The 22,073-nt window shown below is 38.7% G+C and overlaps 1 protein-coding gene and 1 pseudogene across 2 annotated transcripts in view; both read left to right on the top strand.

Annotated features, from left to right (window-relative positions):
• Positions 1-487: 487 nt before the first annotated feature.
• Positions 488-22,073, top strand: part of ABCD3 (ATP binding cassette subfamily D member 3) — a 68,346-nt gene continuing 46,760 nt past the window's right edge. Inside the window, exon 1 of one of the 2 annotated variants that reach the window (XM_024565362.4) lies at positions 488-1,012. In XM_024565362.4, coding sequence (XP_024421130.1) covers positions 903-1,012 — 110 coding nt within the window. In that variant the 5' untranslated portion in view covers positions 488-902. The remainder of the gene's footprint in view (positions 1,013-22,073) is intronic. The other variant, XM_045199452.3, reaches the window with a different exon arrangement.
• Positions 11,443-13,043, top strand: LOC112309075 (keratin, type I cytoskeletal 18 pseudogene; annotated as a pseudogene).

A 22,073-nucleotide genomic window follows, 5' to 3' on the forward strand; every position in this document is an offset into this window, starting at 1 on the left:
ATAGAACAGTGTTTCTGAAACTTTTTGTTTGATAAGATCCACGTAAAGAAATACATTTCATGTCACTTACTCGGGCCACATACATACAAAAGACCTGGATAAAAATTTCAAAACAACTCCTTTACACGTGCATTCTGAGATTTTATATCGTGTTCTATTCTTTACAATTTCATTAAAAAACAAAAAGAGGTGGTCTGGATCTGCCAAACTCATTTCACTGTCCCCTGGAAATTATAACCCACGGTTTGGAAAACACTGGCTTGGAAAAAGGTTTTCGACTTGTAGTCATTCTTTCCAGATCTCCCTACATTTCCTCGGAGTTCCCGACGGTTGTTTTCATCTTTGATTGCCGAGCCCACAGTTTTATGTAAATGTTCTGTGATGGGGCCACGCCCTCCTTCCGGGCCCCTTTAAGAGGGTGGTAACGGCCCATCACCCGGCGTGGAGTGGCAGGTCCCGTAAAACCCCCGGCGCAGTCCAGGCCCGCTTTTCCAGTTCTTGTGAAAGCCTAGGCATGTGTGTGCGGAGGTGGGAGTAGGGGTGAGCCTGCTCCTGCCTCGAGCGACCAGGCCTCGGAGGAGTAAAGCAGCGCAGAAAAAGGTTACTTGACTTCTGCGCGCCCCCGCTGCCGGAGACTCTGCGGGGGTCCGCGCCTGCGCAGAGAGCACCCGGGACTGTTCCGGCCTCTGTGGCGCTGGCGCGCGCTCCCGCCGAGCCAAAACCCGAGGTGGGCTTCGGCGGCGGCGGCGGGAGGCGCGGCGGCGCGCGTCAGGGGGCGGTCCTGCGCGGCCCGCACCGCCCTCCCTTCGCGCGCTCCTCTCCTCCCAGTCACCCTCGCGCTTCCTACGCTAAGGCAATCAGCGCCGCGGCCCCTTCCCTGGCTCGCAGGCTCAGGCGGTGCCATGGCGGCCTTCAGCAAGTACCTGACGGCGCGAAACTCCTCGTTGGCGGGGGCCGCGTTCCTGGTGCTCTGCCTGCTCCACAAGCGGCGCCGCGCCCTCGGCCTGCACGGGTAAGAAGGCCCGTGGCGCGCCGCTTTCCCGGGCCCCTCGCGCGCTCTCCCGCCCCGCCTGGTGGCAGGCGGACCTGTCCCTTTGCCCGCGGGGTCAATCGCAGAGAGCGCGGGCCGCGGCTGCTGCCAGGCTCCAATGTCAGGGTGTCCGGGTGTGTCCGCGGCGCCGGCGTCCTTCGTGCTCCCTGCGCCCTTGCGGGCCGCACCGGCCCCTTACTCGGCCGCCCAAGTGCAGGTATTTCCTCTGCGCCCGATGGAAAACCTGTGCCTCTGTCTCCAGGCTGTCGCCCCCCACTCTGTCCCCAAACCACCTCGTTTCTGTTACTAACTTTCTGGGTGTGTACTAGTTTTGCCATCTCATCTCCTGCCACACGATGGCTTTGCTTTGTGGACGTGTGTTTGAGGATGGGGATTGGAGACTGTTGTCTAAGTCACTCGGACGATGTTTGGCACGATTCCCTAGCAGTTGCTTTTGAAGTCGCGAGAATGGTTCCTGTGAACTATCCTGGATCCACTTGGCAGAATTGCTTTCTAAAGTGTGTCGTCTTGGAGTTGGTCAGTGAACGCCCTGACATTTCATCGCGAAAGCAAGTTTCCCTTCCCTGGCTCTGCAGGTGTGATAGGCGAGGATCGAGATCCTTTTTGGTTATACTCCTCTGCTTCCCCCCTCGAAAGAATTTTAATGTTTAGGTTTAATTTAGGGAGGCTATAAGATTAGAGGAAGGCGGAGAATTGAGTTACTGTTGCGGGATTACAGACAACTTTTTATTTGCTGGGAGACCCTTGCTCTCAGCAAATGAATGAGGTTACTTCCCAAGCATTCTTTCCAGTCATTGGATACTTAATATTAACTTGGCATACTGCTTTCATGCATTTTATTTCATTCATCTCTCTGGGCAGGTACCGTTGCCTTCTGTTTCTGGTTTGCCTAAAATATCTGATTAGTAATAGACTTTGGACTAAAACACTGACAAGTGGCCTTTTCCATGAAGTTCTTAACCAACCTTCTGCTATCTTCTTTATCTTACTAAAGCCAAGCGATGGTCTTGCTCTTCCTTCCTAAATCTGCGTAACAAAGTTGAAAATGATTTGCATGTTCGAACAAAAGAGCACTGTACATTTTCAAGTTTATTTAATTTGCTTTTAAAAGGATTAATTCTGAGAAATATAAGCAGATTTTTCTGTTAGATTGTATACTTTGAGTCCCCAATTGCAAGTGTCTGATAATATGCCAATAGAAAGTGTTAAATGCTGTAAAATCACTTTGAATTTCATTGTTGCAGAGAAGTATTTCAGTACATAAAACAGGTGTTCGGTACTGGTGCGGGAATTTGAGGACAACCCTTAAAGTTTTGCTTACTTTTATGATTAAAAAAAAACCTTTGCTTTACTGGACTATTACTTATATGTAGAAAAGTACACATATCTTAAGTGTAGAGCTTGAAAAATTTTCACCAATAGAACTCACTTGTCTAATAAGCACTTAGGTCTGTACCCACATGAGAATATTATCAACTTCCCGGAAACTCTTTATGTCTCTTCTACTTACAGCTAAGGTAGCTACTGATTTATAAGACCATATATTATTGGTCTTATCTATTCATAGATTCAAAGCTAATCTATGAATAGCTCTTCAATTGCTATCTTTGGTATCACAGTTTGAAGATTAGAAAATTCTAACTTTCTTATTTTTAAATTTAAAAAAAAGATTTTATTTATTTATTTTCAGAGAGGGGGGAAGGGAGGGAGAAAGAGAGGGAGAGAAACATGAATGTGTGGTTGCCCTTCACATGCCCCCACTGAGGACCTGGAGAAACATGAATGTGTGGTTGCCCTTCACATGCCCCCACTGAGGACCTGACCTGCAACCCAGGCATGTGCCCTGACTGGAAATCGAACCAGCGACCCTTTGGTTTGCAGCCTGCTCTCAATCCACGGAGCTCCACCAGTCAGGGCAGAAAATTCTAACTTTAAATTTTCGTGGATTTTTGGGTGTATTTGTTAACAGGGCTAATTAATTTTATTCTCTGGTACTTAATTAAGGAACCTGTAACTTTTCAGCCTTCTTTTTTTTTTTTTTTTTTTTGGTCTATGCTATCAACAGTAGGTCTGCCTTAGACAATATTTCTTGGAATTAGGTAGGCAATAGAGCCAGTAAAACCACTTTAAAAGTTACAATGTCAATTACTTCAAATATTAAGAGAAGAGTAACTGAATGTTCTGAGTTACTTTTTGTTAATGCAGTTTTTTCACCCTGTTAAGTATTTTTTACACACACACACACACACACACACGACTATTTATTATGGAATTTTTCGCATATTACTTTTTAAAAAGTAGAAAAGTAGATGCAGAATAATATAATGAACCCGTCTATATTTTACCTGACAAGTACCATCAATATTCTGCAAGTCTTGTTTTATCTACAGCTCCTTGTTCCCAACCCCTTATTTTTACAGACTTTTAGGTAAAATTTGTATATACTCAACTGTACTAATCTTAGTTATATGTATTTTAAATAAATGGGTACAACAGTCTAACGTGTACATTTTATAAATTAGAACATTGTCATCTTCCCAGAAAGTTCCCTTGTATTCATTTCTTGCTGACACTGCTAATTATTTCACCTTAGTTTTGCCTAGTGATACATTTTATTTTGTTCCTCATTTATGGGGACTAGTAGAATATTTTTGTTCATGGATGAAGGAGACCAGGTGTTCAGTTCAAAGGCATTATTTGTTTCAGCATTTTGTATTACTATGCTAGGTGCTATGGGATGAAGAGGGTGGTATGTGTGTATTACACAAACATTAAAAAATTTTTTTTCCCTCAGGGAGCTTACATACTTGTTAGGGAGAAGAGATTTAAATGCAAATTAGGCAAAAATGTAAATTAGGTGATGACACAATGCAGTGTACAGACGGGTGTTCCATAAAAGTTCTGAGAAAGGAAAAGATTATGTGTTTGGGAGGAGTTAGGGAAGGCTTTATGAAGGATGCGAGCTAAGCTTAGAAAAGGGGTAGGAATGGATAACTAGAGATAAATTGAATGTATAGCAGCCTTTATCGGATTTTTGTTGTATTTTATATTAGGAAGAAAAAAAGCTTTGTGGTGCCCTTTCAATCCATCTTCTATTTTTTAAGAAACACAAATATGATCATGTTATTTTTTCCCATTAAAATCTTTCAGCTATTCTAAAATACAAAATTCTTAGCATGAGAGAATGGTGTTTATGATGTGGCATTTTACTACTTCTGTTCATCCAGCCACAAGGGATTAACGATCTCTGAGGACAAGGACCTGAGGACGGGGACGGCAGTCTCTGCCCAGCCCTTGCAGTCTGATGGTACTCACTGCCACCCCCAGGTCTTCTCCCCACCCTTTGATGTTTCTTTTCCTTTAAGACTCAGGTCAGTCCACACTTTCTCTTACGTGTTTTCTACCTTTTCCTGATCTCCAAACTGATGTTGTTGTCCTCAGCTCTCCTGATACTGTAAGCATCCTCTACTCTAGAAGCTACCACTGTGTATTGTATTAGATCATTTTTGTGGCTTCTGCCTATTTCAGACTCAGTTTCTTGAGGGTACAGATCGAGTCATTTTTAAATTCCTTGTTTGCACATGGCAGGGGATAGACCAATGATGTGGGATAGTTGAAGAACTTGCAGGGTGCTTGTTTGACAGGCATTTGGAGATGGGGGATCAGTACAGACATGAGTAGAGACATTATCTTCATAGACTTGATAGTTTTGTACTCGGGGTATGTAATATGAGCTGGGTAGTGGGAAATCAGTGGACCAATTTTAGAAGGCAGGAAAAAGGACCCATTGACATTGCCAAAGTATTTTATGATCTTAAACAAAACAAAAACTAAAAAGAGAACAAAGCAGTTCTTTTCCTTCTTATAAAATGCTTGTGAAAGTTCAGATTTCTCATCCTGGATTTCAGATCCTTTCTCCATCTGATCTCACCTTACCTGGCTAATCTTCTATGTCACTGCCTGCCAATGGGTAGTCTCTGTTCCAAACAGGCCGGTTGCTGCAATGTTCTCTGAACAGGCCACACTTACTCCTGGCTTTGGAGCTTTATTCATGATATTAGTGATACCTGGAATATCTGTATCTTCTGCTCTTCCATTCTTAACCTTTAAGGGTTAGGTCAGGGTCACCCCTCCCATGAAGTAATATTTAACAACTCTTGAATGATGATAATCCCCCTTTTCACCTTCTGAATCATGAATTTAGATACCTTTCTTGTTTTATCGATTACTTGCTTGACTGGGTGTGGTCTCTCTAGCTGTCAGTTATCAGGGGGTAGCCAAGTCCACCAGCTCATGGGGTGATCCTTCATCCTTTTCAAAGCTCCAAACTGTAGATGATCGGAACATAGTCTCCTCCCCCAAGTATTTCAGAGGAGTTTCAGGGAGCTTGTGTTTTTCTTAGACCCCCCTTACTTCCCTTCTTTGCTTCTGCTCTGTTTTAGATTCCACTTACATTTTGTCTTTTCAGTCTGTCTTTTTGATATCCGTCTTCATTCTTTTAAAGCATCAGTCACAGACAGGTATTTGTAGTAGAGTTTTATTGAAACTTTGGGAGTACTGGCAGGGATTATATTTCAGCATACTGAATAGCTGAAAATAGAGACATTCTTTTATTTACAAGTTCTTTAAACATTCCCACTGTTGGAAATCTGTTAACTGTTTTTCCCTGAGCCTCTCAGCCCTGTGGCCTGTTACTGGGCCTTCTTGGATGTTCTCATATCTGTAGCTTCTGTGCCTCGCGCTTTCTCCCCACTGTCCTCTCTACAATTTTCCTACATAATTTCCTTCCTGAGATCTCTTTTCAAATCAAGCTCTGGAAGGGGGTTCCACTTTTCTCATTTCCACAGTCCCACTGAATGTTTTGCCAAGTACAGGCATGAGTCAAGAGAGGGGCTTGTAGGTGCATGAGACCGTCAGGGTAGTGAACGGAGAGTACGTCTTGTAGGGGTGGGCTCTGGCCCCATTCGGATCCTCAGAATAAAAAGGACATGCTTAAGCAACCATAGGTGAAGAAGGCCTTAAAATATTTGCTAGGAAAAGCAGCTGTGTACTGAAACCCACTAATGGCAGCTCTGGTCAGCAGCAGTGTTCTCAGAACTGTGTCGCTGTGTGTGGTCTACCGGTGGGGGGAGGTGGGTACAGAATGTTCGATTAATCACACTTCTCAGTTTTGGGCACATTAGCATCATTGGCCAGGCATTCTTTTTCAGGGCTTTTGTACTTGCTGTTCGCCTGCCTGGAATGCTCTTTGCCCAGAAGTCCCCACTGCTTACTCCTCCGCTTTTCAATCTTTCATTAGACATCTCACAGCGAGACCTTCCATTGCCATTAAGTTTAAAATAGCATCTTCCACACATGTACTGTGCCCACTTTCCTGGCTTTGCTTTTTTCCTTAGCACTTCTCACTATCAAATGTGCTATTTATTTTACATATTTACCTTGTGTGTTGTATGTCTCTGTTAGAACTCATGCTTCATGAGGGCAGGAGTTTTTGTCTGTTTTTTTCATTGTTATAGTCCCAGTGGCTAGAACTGTGATGGCAAATAGTAGGCTCTCAAAAAATGTTTGCTCAGTGACTTTTAACTATGAAGTGTTCCCTTCTTAGGGCTCTGGTTAGTGTTGTTTTAAATAACACATTTTTCTTAAATGTTGTCACCTTAAGTATATTTCAAGCTCTTTAAGAGCTGGGCCCCTCTTACATGCATGGGTAAAGTAAGTCTTAGAAATTTCTAAAAATGGTATCATTATTTTGTAACTTGCTTTGACATTTAACAGTAGAGTGGAAACATTAAAGGCAATTTAAAAAAATAAAATATCATCTATCATGTCATCACCATAACACATGTTGTTTTATCTTTATTACTTTTATTCCTTATTAGTATCTTATAAGGTACATGTTTTGCTGTTTTCATTTAAACCGTACTTCCCTATGTTTTTACATGAACTTAAGAAGTATACTTTTAATGAAATACATAAATATTCCTTTGTGCAACTATATCATAAGTGTTGAGCATCTGTAATTTTTATAGGTAATATTATATATTTTTGCAAATGAATATTTCTGCTGAATTACTTCCTTGGAATATATTACCAGAAATAGGATTAATGAATGGAAGGTTATGAACTTCCCTTAGTGTTTGTGGAAAGTGTGTGAACATTCTGAGCTACAAAAATTCCACAAGAATTGTGCCTTAGAGTACTATGAATGAGTGCTACTTTAATACTGTAATCATCATTAAGGGATGTTTTAATTTTTTGACTAATTTAGTGGTGTAAAATAATGTTGCAAGATATATTTGCAAGAATGCACATTTTTAAAGAATATTTTATTTGTTTATTTTTTTAAAGAGAGGGGAAGGTAGGGAGAACGAGAGGGAGAGAAACATCAATGCACGAGATGTACATCATAGTTTGCCTCTCACATGTCCCCCAGCTGGGGACCTGGCCTGCAGCCCAGGCATGTGCCCTGACCTGGAAGTGCTGGGGACCTTTCGGTTCACAGGCCAGCGCTCAATCCACTGAACCACACCAGCCAGGGTGATTGTTTTGGAATGATTTTTATGAAGTATTAGAGTAGTTTAAAAATGGCATATTGTAGTTATTTCTACAAAAACAATTAGGCATCAGGTCTTTGCCTAAGAACATGGCTTTCATCAAAAAATTATTTTTATGAGGAAATCACTGTTGTTTTAGGCATCTCTGTCAAGAACATAGCCTAAGGATAAAATGCTTTGGATAACTGTTGGTTGTGCTCTTTAGGGGAACTATTACACATATTAAGATGATTTGAAGCCTCGTTAGATAAACTGTAGTGAGTATGTTAAAAGGTGTTTTTTAAAAATATGCATATGTTATCCTCTTGCTAGATTAGCAGTCCTGAATTAATGCAATTAAATTAAACTATAAAGTTGAAAATAAAGCTCATCAAATCATCATTATCTAATTGGATATCTGTGAATGTATCAGTATATAGCAGTGTCACATGCCACTGTGATGGTACCACAGTACTACACATAAACATAGATTATATGGTTTACTCTATGCTTAAGAAGTTATCTGTTGCCATTGAAAATGGATGTGCTGTGTGGACAGAGGCAGTGTCTCTTGGTAAGTTATAATTTAGTCATTTAATCATCATGCGTTGTTTCTATGTCACTGCATATCACTGTTTAAAACATTTTGAAAACTTTCATAAACCTGTGAAGTAAGCAACATGAGACATGGTGTCTCCACAGAAAGAAAAAGTATGGTCCTATAAGGTATCTTTAGTGAGTAGGACTAATTTGTTTTAAAATTAAATACTTTCATGCTTCAGTTTTAAAAATTAAATATTTTTGCTTTATCTGAAAAGCACACACTGAAAAATTTGAATACTAGAAAAAAGAAGGGACAAAACACCTGTATTGTTACCTGTATTGTGATTATTGTCATATTTCATTGATTCTAAGATGCCCTTTTTCACATTTAAATATATTTTTTTTTCACATTTCAGCTTCTCTGAAATTAGGATGTAATTTACAGCTGATGCATCTTAGCTTTGATTAATATGGCATTAGCATAGTGTTGCATTTCCTTTTTATGAGGCATATTTTAAACTTGCTTTTAAAAATACTACATGCCAATTTACATCAGTCTTCTCACTCCAAAGTTCAGTGTTACTGTCCTTCTTCAGTATCTCTTGAAGGTGAACTTAAGGTACTGGAAAGGAAGAAATTGAGGTAGAATCAGATTTTTCCTCATTCCAGAACAAGGATTGGAGGAAGTAGATTGGCCTGGGAATCAGTGAACCACTCAAAGAAAGGAACCCAAAGATCAGGCTGTGACTCAGAAAACATTGAGTGCCCTTCTGTGTGTCATATGATGGGTTCAGCATTTCGTGCTAGGTGCTGAGGACACAGTGATGGATAAGATAGGTCTCCTTCCTAGATGGATTGTATAGTGGGAGAAGACAGAACTGTTGAATGCTAGTTTTGTATTGGACACTTGGGAAGATTAAAACTTAAACAAGTTTTTGTGCAGTTGAGAAACTCACAGACTATTGAAAGAAAGAATCCTATGTTTTGACATTTCACACCAAATTTCTGGTTTAAAAAAAATCTGGTAATATTTTATTTACAATATTGTTCTCCATTGACCTATGAGTACAGTTTTGTTGCATCAAGAAATTAGATTTAAGGTGTTTTCAACTATAGTATCAATTTGCTTCCCCCCTAATAATGTCCAGGGTCTTTGTTGCTTAGTAAAGGAGTGGGGTGGTGGTGGAAACAAACATGGGACAGAATGAATGCATGGTATGGTCCCATGTTTTACATAAATATCAGATAACTTCCAGTTTCACAATTGATGGGTTAATATATTTCTGTATGTGTTTTATCACTGATTCAGCAAACTAGCTACTTTTTCTCCCCCCACTAGAGAAAATATCAGTGTGGGAGAAACATAACATTTATCCTTACCTTCTGTTGAATGTTTGTTGTGTGTCAGTAGGCGAGGCATTGAGATACCAAATTGAATGAACTCAAGTCTGTGGAAATACATAGAAAATGTGTGCAACTCAGTATGACTGGATGTGTGTGGTCGGAACAAAAGTCTGTGTGAGGGAGCACTGAATGGGGAATGTTTAGTTCTTCAGGTTGTTACCTGAAGAAATTGCACATTTACGCTTGTCCTTAAGAGAGATACATGTATATAGTGTTGTGGTGTGGGGTAAAAGGCATTCTAGGGAGGGAAAACAGCTTTAGCAAAGACGTGGAGCTGCAGGAGTTACGATTTGAGAAGGGACTGCAAGGACAGGGAGCTGGAGACAATACTGTTAATTGTTTCTTGAGCACTTATTCTTTTTTAGACATTATTCTACATAGTTTACATTTATTCCTCACAACAGTTTTTTGAGATAGTTGTTTTATAATCTTCATTTTACCAGTGAGGAATCAGGAAAATGGTACCTAATTCTAAGACTTCTTGAATTTGAAATAGCCATGTAGAAGGTAAAAGACAGAAGAAAGCATTTTAATCAAATCTTTCAGATAGAATTACATTAAAAAGAACAGTCAAGAATTATTCAGGGGTTAAAAAGTCTTACGTTAAATTCAAAGTGAAATTAATTGTTAAAATTTTATTGTAGTGAATTAATATTAAAATATATAGTCATGCTGTAATGCTCTAAGATTTTTAAACCTTTTTATTGTATATTATACCACAAATACAGAAAACTAAATAAAACTTAAATAATTTAATGACTTTTTTTAACTTGTTTTTTTTCCTGAAGGTTTCAATGTACTTTATTTCTGCAGTCATGCCATGTACTAATGGGTACACAGTGCTTTCACTTGTTTTTCTATGTTTCAGATGTATTTTAATGACTTTTTTTTTAAACAAAACAAATACCCTTGTAACTACTGCTCAGATCAAGAAGTAAATCTTTGCCATCCACTCTAGAAGCCTTCTACATGCCTCTTCCCGATCATAGCTCCTTCCTCTCCCCTAGTAGTAACTGCTATCCTGACTTCTAGAGTAATTGCATGTGTTTAGTTTTTTAAATTTTACTGCCGAAATGTGCATTCTTAAACACTTTAATTTAGTTGTGCCTGTGTTTTTGTTTTAAATCTCAATCTTCATGTCCCAATGCCATCTCTTCCTCCCTCTACCCCCATTTTACATTTTATTTGTTGAAGCAACCAGGTATTTTGACATACAGATTCCATAATCTGGATTATGCTATTTGCATAATTTTTCTTCATTCTTTGTATTTTCTGTAAATTGATAGCTGGATCTAAAAGCTTCATCAAGTTCAGATTATGTTTTTGGGTTTTGGACAGAAATGCTTCCCAGGTGCTGATGTGGTCTTTACTTGCATCAGGAGATGGATAGTGTGTGATTGTTTGTCTTTTTGTGATTTTAGCGACCACTGATGTGTGATGCCTACTAGATCAATGAATTTACTAGGGATTACAGAATGGCGATATTTGAGTGCTGTTATTTCTTTATTTATAAGGTGGAATGAGTCCATAAAAAACCTTTTTATCTACTATTTGGTTACCCAGTGGTACAATTCATTTAGAAAAGGCAGGGTAGACATTTGCTTCTTTACCAGTTTTTAAAATAATACATTAGGCCCTGACTGCTATGGCTCAATTAGTTGGGCGTCATCCCACAAAGCAAAAGGTCACTTTCTGATCAGGGCACATGCCTGGGTTGCAGATTCGGTCATGGTCCGGTGCGTAGGAGAGGAAAATGATTAGTGTTTCTTCCCTCCCTCTCTCCCTTCCCCTCCCTCTGAAGAAAAATAAATAAATACATATTTTAAAAATAATACATTAGTTCCTCTGGTAGTGACCAGTGAGTTCTTCATAAGTATCATTGTGAACCAAGTAAATAAGTATTTAATGCTCACTATTTTATAGATGTATTGGAGGAACCCTGTTTTATGCATGCAGTGACTCTTATAAATAAAATATGAGAAGTACCTTACTTATCACTCTTGCATTGGTATTCTATATAAATTTTAGAACCAGCATGTTGAGATTTTGATGAGGGTTGCTTCTAATCTATAGATCAATTTCTAATATTGTTTATATTGCCCTCTTGCTTTTTAAATTTTGATCAATCTTGCCATGAGTTTATAAAATGTAATTTTTTCAAAATCCAGCTTTTAGCAGCTTTAACCTGAGTCTTGGCTTCTCATCTTCCTCCCTGAACAACATGAGCTTCAGTACATGCTCCAGCTTCGCCACAAGCTACCGGACCCTGGGCTCCGTGCAGTTGCCCAGCTACCGGGTCGGGCCAGCCAGCAGCGTGGCCAGTGTCTATGCAGGCACTGGGGGCTTGGGCTCTGGGATCTTGGTGTCCTGCTCCACCAGTGTGCGGGGCAGCTGGGGATCCAGGGGCCTGGCTGCAGGGATGGCCGGGGGTCTGGTGGGCATAGGGGTCATCCAGAGTGAGAAGGAGACTATGCAATGCCTAAATGACCACCTGGCCTCCTACCTGGAGGGATCGAGAAGCCTGGAGGCTGGGAATCGGAGACTGGAGATCAAAATCCAGGAACACTTAGAGAAGAAGGGACCTCAGGTCAGAGACTGGGGGCATTATTTCAAGACCATTGAGGACCTGAGGGCTCAGATCTTTGCAAATTCTGTGGACAATGCTCGCGTTGTCCTGCAGATAGACAATGCCCATCTTGCTGCTAATGACTTAAGAGTCAAGTGTGAGACAGAGCTGGCCACATGCCGGTCTGTGGAGAATGACATCAATGGGCTCCGAAAGGTCATTGATGACACCAAAATCACTTGGCTACAGCTGGAGACAGAAATCGAGGCTCTCAGGAAGGAGCTGCTGTTCATGAAGAAGAACCACGAGGAGGAGGTAAGTGTTCTATAAAACCAGATTTTCAATTCTGGGTTGACCGTGGAGTTGGATGTCCCCCAATCTCAGGACCTTGGCAAAATCATGGCAGACATCCAGGCCCAGTATGATGAGCTGGCTCGGAAGAACCGAGAGGATCTGGACAAGTATTCGTCCCATCAGATTGAAGAGAGCACCACATGGTCACCTTGCAGACTGCTGAGATAGGTGCTACTGAGACAACACTCAGAGCTGAGATGTATGGTCCAGCCGTTGGAGATTGACCTGGACTCAATGAGGAATCTGAAGATCAGTTTGGAGAACAGCCTGAGGGAGGTGGAGATGTGCTATGTCATGCAGATGGAACAACTCAATGGGATCCTGCTGCATCTGGAGTCAGAGCTGGCCCAAACCCCGGGCAGAGGGGAAGCACCAGGCCCAGGAGTATGAGGCCCTGCTGAGCATCAAGGTCAAGCTGGAGGCTGAGATTGCCACCTACCGCAGCCTACTGGAAGAAGGGGAGGACTTAAGTCTTATTGACGCCCTGGACAAGAGCCCCTCCTTACAAACCATCCAAAAGACCACGATTCGAAGGATTGTGGATGACAGAGTGGTGTTTGAGGTCAACGACACCAAAGTTTTGAGGTGTTAAAGGCAGCAGAAGTGGGGCATCCCTTGGCAGGGCAGAAGGCCAATAAAAGTTCATTGAAAGATTAAAAAAAAATCCAGCTTTTAGTTTTTCTTTACTTCTATTGAGTGTATGTTTTTAATTATTTGCTGTTATCTCTATTCTTTTATCCTTTATACTTCATTTAATTTTGTTGTTTTTCTAATGTTCTGTAATAGATTACAGATTTTTAGCTTTTTTTCTAATGTATGAATTACAGGTTTTAATGTTTTCTCTAAACACTGCTTTAGTTGCGTCCCTTGGGTTTTTTGATATGTAAACCATATCATTTTACAAACATAATAACATTTGATATAAATATCAGTCGTTCCAACATATATTTTGATTTCTTTGACCCATGCCTTTTCACAAGTACATCTCTTTATGTCAGTTATCTATAGTTGTGTAGCAAACCACCCAAATACTTAAAAGAACTATTACCCTCCTTAAGTCTGTAAGTGGCTGGGCAGTTTCTCTGCTGGTTTTGTCTGGGTTTGTTTATGAGGTGCATTTAACTACAGGATTGGCTACACTGGAAGGTTCATATCTGGTGGTTGGTGCTGGCTGGTGACTGGGATCCCTTGGTTCTTATCTATGTGACATTTTATCATCTAGCAGGCTAGACCAGTCCCTCACATGGTAGTCTCAGGTCAGTGTTCTAAGAGGCGAAGGGGGAAGCAGAAACCCTTTCACTACATTCTGTTGAATTAGAACAAGTCACAAGCCTGGCCCAGATTCAAGAATGGGAAAATAGTTTCCTCTTTTTTTAGGAGCAGCACAAACAATTTGTCTCTGTATTTAATCTACCACAATTTCCAAAAGTTGGGAAATTTTTCTTGTACTATTTTCTTTTTTTTGTTGTTATGGAGTCTAGTTTGCTAGAGTTGATTATGGACTGGACATTTTATTTAAAATTTCTTACAGGGATGATTTTGAGGCTTATAGTAAACATACTTTGTGTTTAAGAGGAAGGTTTTTCTTAAGGTGCCTGGAAGCCATATCAGCCAGGAAACTACTTAAACCAAGTTCCCGTAGAGCACGTGCTAACATTTTTAGTATAGCATCTTAATAAACAGATACAAGATTCATATTTCAGATTTCATATTTTTGTTTCTCAAAGGAGTTATATCAAATGTCTTTCAAATCAACATGTCTGCTTTTGAACTTTATATTCAAAATTGTCTTCTGGCACTTAAAATTTATTTTACTAGAAGTTGAAATTTAATACTTTTATAATGAGGCCATTAAAAAGAAACATTCCCTTGAATGCTTCTTTACTGTTATTCTTTATTAAGGTTATTGGACTCAATGTCCTCTGGTCACTCAGGGTGCATTCTATTTGTGAGACCTTAGGAAAATGACCTTTGCCTTTCAGGGCATCAGTTTCAGCATCAGCTGAAGGTTTCTTTCTTTCTTCTTTTTTTACTATATTTTTATTGATTATGCTATTACAGTCATCCCAGTTTTTTCTCTTTGTCCCCATCTACCCGGTACACCCCATTCCCTCCAGCAGTCCCCCCCTTAAGTTCATGTTCATGGGTCATGCATATAACCCATGGAAACCCTTTGGCTACTCCATTTTCTATACTATTTTTTTAAACACAAGTTTTATGTAATTATTTTTAGAGAGAGGGGAAGGGAGGGAAACATTAATCTGTTGCCTCTTTCATTCCCCCAGCAGGGGACCCTGCCTGCAATCCAGGCATGTACCCTGACTAGGAATCAAACCAGTGACCCTTCTGTTTGCAGGCAGGCACTCAATCCATTGAGCCACACCAGCCAGGGCATTTATTATACTATTCTTAACAACCCCCTGTCTATTCTCTGCCTACCAATTTGTACTTCTTAATCCCTGCACCTTTTCCCCCATTCTATCCCTTCTGCCTCCCAACTGATAATCCTCCAAATGATCTCCATTTCTATGACTCTGTTTCTGTTCTGCTTGTTTGCTTAGTTTGTTTTTTAGATTCAATTGTTGATGTGTATTTATTGCTATTTTAATGTTCATAGTTTTGATCTTTTTCTTAAATAAGTCCCTTTAACATTTCATATAGTAATGGTTTGGTGATGATGAATTCCTTTAGCTCTACCTTGTCTGGAAGCACTTTATCTGCCCTTCCATTCTAAATGATAGCTTTGCTGGATAGAGTAATCTTGGATGTAGGTCCTTGCTTTTCATCACTCTGAATACTTCTTGCCAGCAAAGTTTTGAGAAATCAGTTGATAATGTAATGGGAACTCCTTTGTAGGTAACTCTTTTTTCTCTTACTGTTTTAAAGATTCTCTCTATCTTTAACCTTGGCCTTTTAATTATGATGTGTCTTGGTGTGGTCCTCTTTGTGTCCATTTTGTTTGGGATTGTCTGAGCTTCCTGGACTTGTATGTCTATTTCCTTCACCAAATTAGGGAAGTTTTCTTTCATTATTTTTTCAAATAAGTTTTCAATTTCTTGCTCTTTCTCTTCTCCTTCTGGTATGCCTATGATTCGAATGTTGGTATGTTTGAAGTTGTCCCAGGGGCTCCTTAGCCTATCCTCTTTTTTTTTTTTTTAATTCTTTTTTCTTCTTGCTATTCTGATTAAATGTTTTTTTCTCCTTTATGTTCCAAATCACTGGTTTGATCCTTGGCTTCATGCACTCCACTGTTGATTCCCTGTAATTTTCCCTTATTTCACTTAGTGTAACCTTTATTTCTGCCTCAGTCTTTTTTATGCTGTTGAAGTACCCATTGAGTTCTTTGAACATCCTAATTACTAGTGTTTTGACTTGCATCTAATAGATTGCTTATCTCCATTTTGTTTAGTTCTTTTTCTGGAGTTTTGTTCTTTTCTTTCATTTGGGCCATATTTCTTTGTCTCCTCAATTTGTCAGCCTCCCTGTGTTTGTTCTGTGTATTAGCTAGAGCTGCTTTGACTCCCTGTATTAGCAGCTTGGCCTGTTGTAGAAAAGTGCACCTGTAAGTTGGATGGGCAGGCCTTAGGTAATTGCCAGGGTGAGGCAACTTGTGTTGCCACTCTGTGGCGCTCTATGGAGAGGGCTCAGAAGGGGACAATGCCTCTGCCTGGCCTTTGGAGTTTTATACAGGAAGAAGCTGTCTCAACACTTTCCCTGATGCCAGTCACTTAAGTTTCTTCCTTTACGCCACTGGTGCCCTTCTAGTTGTTGCCCTGGTGCTGAAGACCAGAGGGAGTGAGCCTGTGTAAGTCTCAAGTCTGTTGTGGGCCCTTTAAGAGGGGACTCCTAAGAATCCTGAAGTTTCTTCTGCCACCCCAATCCCCCTGATTTTTACAGTTAGAAGTTATGGGGACTTATCTTCCTGGTGCTGGAATCCTGGGCTGGGTGGTCTATTTTCGGGCTGGGATCCCTCACTCCCGAGGTATCCCTCCTGATTTTTATCCACCACATGTGAATGTGGGACTGCCATTCTGTGTCTCCATGCCTCTCCATGCCTCTGCCTGCTCCCCTCCTGTCTGAGTGAATGTGGCTTCTTTAATTCCTTAATTGTTGGACTTCCATACATCTTGATTTTCTGACGATTCTGGGTGATAATTTGTTTTGTAGTCTAGTTGTAATTTTTGCTGTGATTGTGCAAGGAAGTGAGCTGTATTTACCTATGCCTCTATCTTGACTGGAAGTTTGTAGTTTTCTGATACCTCCTCTACCTTTATATAGTTCTTTAAGTCTTTGCTCCTCTTCTTTCATTTTCATATTCAGTTCCCAGCTTGTATCTATTTCCTCATCCTGTCATTTCTAGCAATTTTTCCTGAGTCTTTCTTTCCATTCTCATAGCCAGTGCCTTTGTGCAGGTCTTCATCATCTCTGGGCCCAGATTGACCTCAGTTGTGTGAACTCCAGGCCCACTTTGTTTAAAACCATGATACCAGTTAGGACCTATACCCTAATGACTCCCCAAATCTCTAGCTCCCTCTTTTTTCCTGAGCGCCTGACTTAAATATCTGTTTTTAAAAGTAAGGTATCTGTATCTGGATCTACTGAAATCATTTTAAACTGGACATGTCTTTGCCTGAATGTACCTTTATACTCCAAATCTTTTTTTACAACTTCTTATACTGAACATGGGCCCTAACTTAGTGAAGGCATCTTTAAGGCCTGGAGAGGCCTAGAGATAAGGGATCTAACAATGCATTATATAGGGTCCTCAAGTTGTATGAGAATTTTCTAATTTTGTCTTTTCCTTGTAGTGGTAAAGTATAAATAAATTAGTAGGAACACATTCTGAGTCATCTACATGACTACCATACTATTAAGAAGTTTGTGCCTATATTTACAGCTGAATTGTTGCTAAGTGATCATCTAAAAAGCCGCGTGTATGGTAAACAAATCTACTGCATTAGAACTTGCATTGGGCTAAAGCATAGCAATGTAAAACTAAGAAAATCATATTCAGCTTTTGTACTTATACTGAATTATTTTGCCATTAAATTTTTTTGTTGTTGTTGTGGCAATCTTTAGGTTAAAGATGTTTTTATAGAATTTGTAAGAAACTGAAATCGTGTAAGGAAGCTTTGGTTTGAAATCATGACAGTGACACAGAGCAGCAGTAAAGTACCATTTTAATTGTCACAGAGTGGTAAAAGAATAGAACTTACATGTAGATTATGAGTTCAGGCCAAGAGAAGGCCTTGTAAGAAGTCACAGTACACTCTGAACACGGTATGTCACAGAAGCTTGAAGAGTGAAAATTGATGGGAGAGCTGACTGATCATGTAGCCCTTTGGGAGTGTGTGTATATGTTTATACCTGTGTATGTGTGGCTGGGTGTATGTATGTAATGTATATGTATATGTGTCAAACATAAAGGTAAATACTTTTGTGAGCAATTGCATTACATAGATCCCCATTTGTCTCTATAAATATCAACTTTTAACATTTATTAGCAGTAAGTGCTGTCAATTTTCATTGAATATTTTAATTTTTAGGATTTTGTTTTAGGATATATTAATAAATTTAATTATACCATCAACATTAATAAAGCAGTGATTTAAAACCATTTTATTGTTTATAAAAAATGAAGATTATAACAAAATCTTGGATATCAGCTGCAACATGTAATACGTAATTCTTTCTTTTACCCTAGCTGGTGATTAGTTGTAGCAGTGTTATCTTACATATCACTTTAAATGAATGTTGATTCCATTTCTATTGGCTTTATAATTTTTGCCTGTTTTTAAATGATGAATTTTATTTTATGATGTAGAAGAGCTGTAAACAAAAGTTATGTAGTCTTAATTTTATGCTTATGTTGGGTTGGCCAAAAAGGCCATTACAAAAAGGCCGTTTTTTGTGTATAGTGGCTCTAGTAGTACTTAGTAGTCTTTAACTTCATTCAAAACAATTTTGTTAGATTGTAATGTGACAGCTGTCATATCAGCATGCATTTTAAAGAAAACTTATCAAAATTGGTGAATTTTTGTGCAGCCATTTTAATACTGAAGATGGAAGAAAATATAATATTTTCAGTGTATTATGCTTTATTATTTCAGGTAAGGTAAAAACTCAACTGAAATGCAGTAAACAATTTGTACAGTATATGGAGAAGGTGCTGTGACTGATCGAACATGTGAAAAGTGGTTTGTGAAGTTTCTTGGTACTGTTGACACTTGGCAAATTAATTCTCTGCTGTGGGACTGGCATGCATTTGAAGATGTTAGCAGCACCCTGTCCTCTACCCACTAGAAGCCAATGGTGGAAGATAGCTGTCATACTCAAAATATCCAAATCAATAAAGTTATTGGTGAAAGTAAAAATTGTCTTTTATTTTACAGAAAAAACCATATGGACTTCTTGGCCAATCAATACATATTTAAGAAGGCACCAATTTAATTTAAGGCAGTGCTAGGGTCTGTAGGAATTTTTTTCCTTCAGAAGAGGTTCATACATTACCCTGAGTCTGGGAAACACTGCTTAGAAAAATGAACTGAGGAAAGCATTGGGCTTAGAGTTACTGTCTGGTTAACTAAATTTTGATTAAAGTTTTCAGAATTTTGTTCTTTTTTTAGTTAGTCTGAAACTCTAAAAAATTCTGTATTTTAAGCCTTGGCAATTTCTTATTTTAGTCTCATAGTTTATCTCTACCCATCTGTAGGGGAAGTTCTTGCTTATTAATTTTACATATCTTGTTGGTATTATTAAGGAGCAGTAAACTCCATCTCTTTCTCCCTCACACCTCCAACAATAAACAACAAACAAAACATACAATTCTATTAGGTTTTTAGGAAAAAGCGTTTCCTAAGTTTTGATTAAAATGTTTTTTACAGCTTTATTGAAGCACTATTAAGGTACAATAAACTGCTTGTATTTAAAGTGTACAACTTGAATTTTGACATGTGAACACCTGTGTAACCGTCACTGTAATTAAACTAACGAACATTTCCAGCACTCGGGCCCCTTTGTAGTCAGTCCCCTCCCTGCCACCAGCTGGAGCAACTGCTGATCTGCCTCTGTAACTACAGGTTAGTTTGGGCTGCTCTAGATTTCTATATGAGAGGAATTATACTCTGTATACCTTTTTGCCTAGCTCCTTTCAGTCAGCATAATGATTTTGAGATTCATCCATGTTGTGTATAACAGTAGTTTTATTTTAACCCATTTCCCATTTGCCCAGACAATACTCACCAGCAGCCCTTGAGGCTGCAGCTTTTACCCCAAGATAATTTGTGGATTACAGTCCTAACCCACAAAATATCTTGCTTTTATTATTATTTTTGCATCACTCTAGTATACTGATAATCTTTGGAGACAAATCTTTGCTCAGAATTGCTAAGATTTTCTCCTAGAAATTTTAATTTTCTGGTATTTAGGTCTGTGTTGCATTTCAGATTGATTTTTGGATATGGTGACCAGTAAGGGTTTTTTTTTTTTTTTTTTTTTTTTTTTTTGCTTATAGATATTCAGTTGACCAGTAACATTTGTTAAAAAGATTATCCTTTCCCCCTTGAATTGCTGTGGCACCTTGTCCTGAATCAATTGGCCATATGTATGTGGGCCTTCTTCTGGACTTTTCTGTCTCTTTGATCTATATTTATACTTCAGTATCAAAGTCTTTATTACTATAGCTTTATGGTAAGCCTTAAAATCAGGTACAATTCCTGCAGCTTTGTTCTTCCTTTTCAAAATTTATTGGTATTCTAGGTCCTTTGCATCCATATACAGAATTTAGAATCAGCTCGTCACTCTCTACACAAAAACAAAACAAAACCTAATAGACTTTTGATTGGGGTTGCATTAAATTTCTAAATAAATTTGGGGAGAATTGACATATTAACAATATTGAGTCTTGTGATCCATGAGCATGCTGTATCTGTCTAATCTTTAATTTCTCTGCAGTGTGTTTTTAGTTTCCAGCATGCGGATCTTGCACATCTTTTTTCCTCCAAATTTATCGCTAAATATTTAATATTTTTTGTGGTTTTGTAAAGGGCATGTTTAAAATTTCAATTTGCAATTGCTCTTTTCTCGTATGTAGAAATGCAATTAATAGTTATGTATAGATGTTATATCCTAGAACCTGGTTGAACTCACTTAGCTTTTTTGTAGATTCCTTAGGATTTTTTGTGTAGATGTTTATAAAATCTGCAATAAAGATAGTTTTACTTCTTCCTTTTAATTCTGTGTACCTTTTATTTCTTTTACTTACCTGACTGCACTCTGTGTGTCCTCCAGTAACAATACTGGATAGAAGTGTTGAGAGTTGGCATCTTTGTCATATTCCAGATCTTACAGTCTTGGTGTTCAAATTAGTAGTGTGGTGGTGATAGGTTTTTGTTGATGTCCTTTAACAGATTGAGGAAGTTTCTTGTTATTCCTAATTTGATGAGAGTTTTTATGATGAATAGGTGCTAGATTTTTGTCAAAGGCCTTTTGTGTATCTATTGATATGATTGTTTTTTTTCCTTTTTTAGGCTGTTAATGGGATGAATTACATTGATTTTTTTCAAATGTTAACCTGACCTTCCGTATCTTGATAAAACCCTTCTATACATTTTATAAATAGTTGGTTATTGGTCTTTTCTCTTTTTTTGTAATGTTTTTACCAAAGAAAAACGAGAAGTTCTCACAAAGCAGTTCTTGCCACATACCAAAGTACAGAGGTTATCTGGAGGGAAGCAAGCACTTGCGTGATTGTTGAGTTGTGAACTGAACTCCTGCCACTGTTTTTATGGAACATCAGTTTTACTTGAAAGAATGACTGAATAACTGGTTTTTCAGCCTTGAATATTGCAGACATTTTCTGCAAGGCCTTCAAGCAAAAACAATTGGCAGTGCTTGTAGCTAATGTTACAATTTAAGTTTTCAGGTGAAAGTTAAAATTTGGAAGTCTCTGCTTCTGTGAGCTTGATAGCTTCCCAGTGCTTAAGACTTTTCTGGTGAGATTGGTGGCAATATTAACAAATGTAATTTTACAGAATATTGTATAATAAAATGTATTACATTAGGAAGGTCTACTACATAACTCATTGAACCAGTATTTTCCAACTGACCAATGCACGATGTTACCAAATTTTACGTGGTTACAATCCATTGAAAGTATAACATAGACCAATGGATTAAATTGTATCAGAGTACAAAAGTTCATTGATACGGTTTCAGACTGCATTGAAACATTTTAGTGTCACAGAAAAATATCCACAATTATTAAAATATTCCTGTTTTGCAATACCTACTTGTATTGCAATAGCTAGAAAGAATGCAGAATCAGATACGAGAGTCCATTTGTCTTCTATTAAGCCAGACATTAATGAGATTTGCCAAAATATAAAAACAATGCTACGTTTCTTATCTAGTTGTTTTGTTTGGAAAAAATATAGCTATTTTTAAAAAGTTTATTTTATATATCAGTTTTCTGTGTCTATTTTCTTTAAATGAGCAAATAAATACTTTAAAAAAATACTGAGGTTGGATTTCCACATGATGAATATCCATAGATATGATACAAATAAATAAAAGCTTTTTGGAATCTTGAGACCACGGTGTTTAAAAGATGCTGATCTAGAAT

Source organism: Desmodus rotundus, chromosome 3 (assembly GCF_022682495.2).
Source record: "Desmodus rotundus isolate HL8 chromosome 3, HLdesRot8A.1, whole genome shotgun sequence".
NCBI lineage: Eukaryota > Metazoa > Chordata > Mammalia > Chiroptera > Phyllostomidae > Desmodus > Desmodus rotundus.